The 7,097-nt window shown below is 48.5% G+C and overlaps 2 protein-coding genes across 2 annotated transcripts; both read left to right on the forward strand.

Moving 5' to 3' along the window:
• The first annotated feature begins 1,516 nt into the window (after positions 1-1,516).
• Osi17 (DUF1676 domain-containing protein Osi17) lies at positions 1,517-4,160 on the forward strand. The gene is made up of 4 exons (XM_076903230.1): positions 1,517-2,159; positions 2,243-2,475; positions 2,550-3,307; positions 4,022-4,160. The coding sequence occupies exons 1-4, from the start codon at positions 1,517-1,519 to the stop codon at positions 4,158-4,160; spliced, it is 1,773 nt and encodes a 590-aa protein (XP_076759345.1).
• Positions 4,161-6,162: 2,002 nt separating this feature from the next.
• Positions 6,163-7,097, forward strand: Osi18 (DUF1676 domain-containing protein Osi18). Its single transcript, XM_076903293.1, has 3 exons — positions 6,163-6,269; positions 6,371-6,732; positions 6,817-7,097. The coding sequence occupies exons 1-3, from the start codon at positions 6,163-6,165 to the stop codon at positions 7,095-7,097; spliced, it is 750 nt and encodes a 249-aa protein (XP_076759408.1).

A 7,097-nucleotide genomic window follows, 5' to 3' on the forward strand; every position in this document is an offset into this window, starting at 1 on the left:
GAATCTCGGGATCGTGCTGCGCGGTTTCACGGCAATTAACCTCGATACGAAAAATAACTTATTTAATATTCTATTCGACTGTCTTTTTCGTCTATCCCTGTTTTTCGTCCGGAACGTTTTGAATTTCACTTTTGCGTTCCACTTTTTTTGTTTTTCTACTTCTCCTCGACGGTTTACGCCCGTTCGGGCGTTAGTCTCCCGGTCGGAAGGCGATAACGATCGCAAAAAGTGATCCTAGACGTCTCGCGACCGTAATCGGTCGACAATCGAAACTGGATCACTTGCGTGCTCGAGTCAGACCGGTCCTACCGCGCGTAAACATCGATCCGCAACGGTCCAAACGACTCACGGGTTCTGGTGAACGCCGCGGAAAAAGTTTCGCGTGAATCCACCGCGTTCGTCGCCAGTACCACTATCTATTTTGCTGACAAGACAGTTAGGACCTGGTTCTTGTTAGGAGCGCGTTACTGCTCGCGGAACATCGATGGTTTAGTGCGTCCTTTGGAGTGTTACGGCCGCTTTCTATGGCCCGCGAAACGTTTTTTCGATGGTAGTTGGCTGACGATCGCCCATTGAGCTTGTACAGTTACGCCGCGAGCTAATAATCGTGTCAACGAATGCGTAAGCAGATGCAGACGAGTGGACGTCGACGTTAACTCGTTCGTCGCTGTAAAGATTCATCTATACGTAACGCTACTTAATTCCCACAAAAACTGAGAAACCGCTCGTGAAAAGGCCGCGGCGAATGACGGAAGACCGCGGCAGGTGGTCGATTACGAATCGATACGAACGATCGGAGGCTCGACGCGAGAGATCGAGTGGAGGTTCGCGGGTTTCCCAGCGGCTTTCACCGCCCAGGAACCTAGCCAAGAAAACGAACGGTGTCCCCCGTGGCGGTGCATACGAATTCCGAAAATCCCGGGGAACGACGCCTCTCGACACGCGCGCGCTACCAGCCGAGCGCCTGGCCGGTTGCAGCCGAAGAGGAGACGATAATGACCTTCCACGGACCGACCGCGGAAGGAGTAGGAGGGCCTTTGACACACTTGACGCTCTCGGGTGAATTGAAGCCGGGAACAGAGAAGCTCGTGGTTAGTTTTGACCGAGAGATCGAGCGGAGCGCGTCTCGCGAGAGGCGACGAGAGCAGGAAGAAGTGGAGGACCAGGTGACATGTCCAGATGACGAAGTCATGTCGAGAGGATCGATGAATCGTCTGTCGTGCGAGGGAACTGCGTCGAGGTGAACAGTACGGATCGTCCAATCGATGACCCATAGAACGATCGAGGAAGGTGTGATCCACTGAGGTTCGAATCGAGGTCGAGGCTGGCTGGAGGGGGCGACGGAAGTGATAAAAGGTGCACGTGGATGTGGTGATATCTGTTTGACGAAATCAAAAGTGCGTTGGCACGTCGTGCCTCTTCTGGTCTACATATTGGACTTACCTGGGTTCTCTTCGAGATCGCGTGTGTGGAATTCGTATCTCGGTCCGGAACTGGCGACTGAATCTAGCCGAGGATGCATCTGAGACGCGTGATCGTGATCGTGTGTTTGTGTCTAGCACAGACCAGCTGTCAGTTCTTCAGCTTCAAGAACCTGAAGACTTACGCGAAGTTCTTCCACTTCGACGGTTTATCGATGAACGATACTGGGAACGAACTGTGGAACGGTTTGTTCAGGGATTGCGATCGTTCTGTCAGCTTCTCTTGCATACAGAAGAACGCTTACACGTATCTGGACAAGGTTTTCGTGGAACGTGACAATATAACAGTGTTCGATGGTCTGACCATGACGAGAAACAATTTGAATTACGGTACGTGTCGTAAGAAAGACGATGAGAATTCCGTGGATGAAAACCTCGTGGAAGGGTCCAGCAAGGACGACTGCGAGCGGGAGGATGATAACAAGGAAGAGGAGGCGGAAAATGATCGACAATTCAAAGAGGAACAGTCGCCTTTGGAGGAAGTGACCAACGCGTTTCGTAAGAGGGCAGTGAAATTCCTCGCAACCAGAAATTACGAGCTCCAATTACCAGATTTTTACTTCGAGGGTGCGACGATTAAATTTAGTCCTCGAGAAGTAGACGAAAACGGAGCTTTGATTAGAGTGGACTTTGGTCAACGTAGCTTGGAGAGCGAAGGAAGAATCTTCAAAAAAATTAGTACGATAGATAACGATTTATTCTTCTGATAACTGATTCTGATATTATTAGTGGCCTATAATTATTGCTTTCCGTTATTCCAGGGAAATTCATCCAGAACAAGCTGCTGACAAGTTTCCTAGCCTTACTGCTTATAATTAAGCTCATCAAATTGAAGTTTATGTTCGTAATACCGTTCCTGTTCGGCGTTGGTACAGCTAAGAAGCTGTTCCTGAAGCTGCTGCTCTTCTTCATACCTGCGTTCGCGCACATATTCAAACTGTGCTCCAGTTATTATTCCTCGCACAGTACCAAGTACCATCACCATCATCATCAGGTGGTAATCTTTCACCAAATAAGTGCTGGCATCTTCGAATGGAATTAATAATTTACATAACCTTCGTTTTTCAGATCGCACATCATCATCACCACGTTCCAGTTCCAGTACCGATTCCAGCCTACTACAGTCATTCGCATCACCATCACGACGACGACTTCGACGGTTACGATTACGCTCATCCTCACATCCAATATCGAAAAGACATCGAGGAGTTGAAGGAATGGGGCATCGAGCCCTACGAGGAGCCCTACGACGAGCAAATGGAGCCTCTACCAGCGAGTGCCATCCCGTCTCGATCACCAGGAGTACTCCCAGCATCCTACCAAGGACCCGTATACCCTGGACCCTACGGGGTCTCTCAGTACGCGCCAAACGTTCAGCCAATAGCGCCTCAATTTGTGGAGAAACGTCCACCAGCGTCTGCGCACAACTTGGCCTACTCAGCGTACGTCGACAATAATCGACGAACAGTGTTGCGACAACCAGCTTCGCCACAAGTCGTCAACGTTCCTCAGAATCCTGTGAACTTGCCCTCCACGGCGTTACCAGCTGCGACGAACGTAAAGAACAAGTACGCTGTGTTTGCACCGCAGACCGTGAGGCAGATCTCTGCGAAGAGCAGTCCAATAGACGCAAAAGCGACAGTGGTTGTACAACGACAAGGATACGACGACGAATTTTATGGACCGATCGTTAGTAGGTTGGAGGATATATTCAGGCAGCTGAGATTCATCGACGAACCGTGCAGAGAGAGGCTAGTCTGCAGCATGTACAAGAACCCAACTGTCTACTCGCCGCACAGCAATCTCGTATCGAACGAACTGTCCAGGTAGGGATAGCTAAGGAAGATGAAGCGTACAATTAATCGATCCGCCACTCTTAGTGTCGTCCAGGCGAATAAATATACGGTGAACGCCGTTATTACGGTTATTCCAGAGAGAAGTTGATTTAACGTTCTGAATAATGCTGGAAAGCGTGGAAACGGGAGCATTTTTAATTATTCCGATCGACCATCGTCAGCCGAAAACGAAAAATTCAATTTGTCCCGAAAAGATACGACATGGAAAACAGAAAAAAAAATTCGGTCAATTAATTACGCATTCAGCTGCGCGCCACGTTCGAATTCGATCAGCTCGAGCGTCGATCATAAAGAGAAAGGTGGCCACCGCTCCGAATCGCTCGAATCGGAACGTTGAATCACGTTCCACGCGGATCTGACTCTTTTTCTGCTTACGTTCTTCATCGCGTACTCGGGTAACAATAAACGCGGCCCACGGGAGGAGTATTCCGAGCAGAAACCATTAGTTCCAGCAGGAAACAATCTCATTTAGCTAACTTCTCCCCTCTAGTTGCGAGTTTATTAAAGAGAGATCATCTTGTTAGCGAGCCTCGACGCGCTAAATGGCGAAAGTATCACGAGTGACCGCTCTCGTGGACGCCGCGTACGCCATCGGTATCAGGGTCAAGGTTTACCCGCTGCAACGTGGTCATCGACCGATTTCGTGTAAAAGAGTACACAGACAGCTTCGTTTTCCTGTTTCAGAGACCCGCAAGAGTTGAAGCGAACGGGGGCGGAGACCTTGTCGAGCAAGAAGTTCCACAGATACCTGAACGCTGCAAGATTGGGTCAAGATGGTGGTGACTGCCTTAGAACCTATCCATGTCACATAAATACCGAGTAAAACCAGTCGCAAACGTTTATCGCTGATTTAAATGTGTACGAAAGATCGTCTAGACGATACCTCGACGTTCGAGTCTCTGCTGGTACAGCGTACCATGCGTTCGAATTACTGGCGACAAATCGCCGACGGATATCGCAGTACCATGCGTTCAAGTCTCTAGAATCACCGTCTTACCACGCGTTGAAATCTCTCGCATCACCTTCTTACCACGCGTCGAAGTCTCTCGCTTCACCGCCTTACCGCGCGTTGAAGTCTCCAGCGACACCGCCTTACCGCGCGTTGAAGTCTCTCGCGACTCCGCCTTACCGCGCGTTGAAGTCTCCAGCGTCATCGCCTTACCACGCGTTGAAGTCTCTCGCGCTCCGCTGCGCCTCCATACGTTCAGATCTTCGCTGCGAGTACGACTGGTCCATTTCGCTAGGCGCGATTCAATCGACCACGAGTGCAACCTTCTCTCTTGTATCTGGACTCGACTCCAGGATCAAAAAACGTCAGGGAAAATTATATTTTATTAAATTTCTGCCTCTATTTAAATATTTTTCGCATTTTACTATACATAATAGTACTTTTTTACAATTTCTTTTGGTGGTTTCTGATGTTTGCACTTGTGGTTTTGATTTGTCGAATACGTGACTGGTTATATGTTAAATCGAATGGGAGGGAACACGGTTCCTCTTCGATTTAACGATGTAGATATAGAAGATTCGAAAAGTTCTTTAGTTTCTGAGATTTCTCCGACAAAGTGTCGAAGGAGCCTGACACTTCGTCAGACAGAAATTCCTGAACTTCGTTATACATTTTGTATAGTTAAACGCAATATCGATGTGAATACACAGACAATAATTTATAAATATCTGAATATAATTGTAGGATCCTCCAAAATGCTCCTCATACTAGGATAATATTACCATTTATTTATTTTTATGTTATATGACTATTTATTGTTACGTTCTCGGGTGCCATACCCAGTTATTATTTATTGCTCATGTTAATTAGTCGATTATCTTTAATTTGTAAGCTGTGTACTGTATATATACCAAACGAAACTTGTACTTCGATCGCTCTACCTCGAAGTTTCAATGTGTATCATTGTTTTGTTCATAATAAACGATGTAAAAATGAATATCCACCACCCTGTTACGAATATCTTTTGTCAATTGTAAGTAATAATAAAGTATTACCAAAACCAATTCTGGCAATTATCATAAAACTACCACCCAAAATTAATCTCAAAAAATTACTGCACCTAAGCACTCAACGAATATATTTCAGTGACAACTCCCACAATAATTGGGTCAGTATTAAAGAGAACAAGCAGTCCACCGGCCGTTCCTTCGAATCTTACGCAAGCACCTGCCAAATTCCGGCATTAAATCACTTTCTATCGAATTTCCATCGGCCCTCGTTATGCCCAGTTCACAAAACGTTCTCACTTTCATCTATTCTCCTCTCACGAACGGCGCGCGAGCAATTTCACTTCGTCGTCGTTAGTTTTCCTCTACTCAAGCGTTTCCATTGCCACGCTCAACATTTTCTCGCGTACATTACGCATTCAAACCATCGAAAATCGAACCATTTAACGTCGCGACCAATTAATATATGAGAAACCTCATCCCTGCGATCTTAGCTCGCGTATGGGATCGAAAACGAACAGGGGCGAGCGTTACCTTATCAACCCATCCAAATCCGTACTGTTTCGCGTCACGACGATTAACCAACGAGAAATCTCGCGAACTCGGTACCAGCTCGCGCGTGGAACCGGAAGCAAAACGGAGGCAGTCAATGGTCGTCGAAACCAAAATCGTCCCGCGCAGGGACAGAACGCGGAGCCGTGAAAACATCGTCACCCTAGATAATGAGGCTTTCTTCTTTCCTTTCAGCCGGCCACACGTCCCTGATCAAAATTCATCGACCGTGCGTGGCTTCCATCGGCTATAAAACCGCGTTGTCTTCGTTCGAGCCGGCATTCGGTGTTTAGCCTCGCAAATCGGTGGGTACCGTCATGAAGTTCACAACGATCGTCGCGTCCATCGCCCTCCTGGGCGCGCTAGCCGCAGCGGAGAGGCCGATGGAGACCACAGCTGACGCCCTTCGCGGGATCTACTACAGGTGAGCGTCAGAGAAAAAAAAAACAAGTAAAACCATCGAGTAGCTCGATAAAACTTGTCATCGTAATTCATCGATTCTAACATCGAACTCCGTGCTTGCAGATGCATAGACAACGAGGCGATGTTGTCGTGCGTGAAGCCCAAAGTGTTGGCGTACCTCAGCCAAGCGGTGAAACAAGACAGGCTGGCCATCACTGAGGACTTGGCGGTGGTGAAGTCGAGGGACTTGCCTGAGGATAATACCAACGACTACTATCCCCCGCAGTACGACTCTGTGGACCCTGCCAGGAGGGAGTTACTGAGGTCTCTGATGTTGGAGAAACTGGACGCGTACCTGTCGAGCCATCAGTTGGAGGCTAAGCTACCGGAAGCCATCGTTGGGTCCAACATCGTGCCAAGATCCTTGGTGGACAGCATGCCTAGGAGCTTGACTGTCCCGCTCTCTGACTCCTCCAACGGTCAAGGTAAACGCGTTTCGATTAAAATGAAAGAAGAAGCTCGATCGATTTGTGTGAACGTGTGAGCTTGATGTTAAAAAATGCCTGCAGGCCGTGGATTCGTCAAGAAGGTCATGATACCGTTCCTGCTGGGTCTGAAGTTCAAGGCCACCGCCCTGGTACCGCTAGCACTTGCCTTGATCGCGCTGAAGACCTGGAAAGCTCTCACCCTCGGTCTCCTCTCGATGGTCCTCAGCGGAGCGATGATGATCTTCAAGCTGACCAAGCCGAAAGTTGCCTACGAGGTCGTCCACTACGGGCACCCACCTGTGGAGCACCCTCCGCACTGGGACACGGCCGCCCACGGCCCCTACAGGGCGTACAGGAAATAG

The sequence above is a fragment of the Xylocopa sonorina genome, chromosome 10 (genome assembly GCF_050948175.1).
Source record: "Xylocopa sonorina isolate GNS202 chromosome 10, iyXylSono1_principal, whole genome shotgun sequence".
Taxonomy (NCBI): Eukaryota; Metazoa; Arthropoda; class Insecta; order Hymenoptera; family Apidae; genus Xylocopa; species Xylocopa sonorina.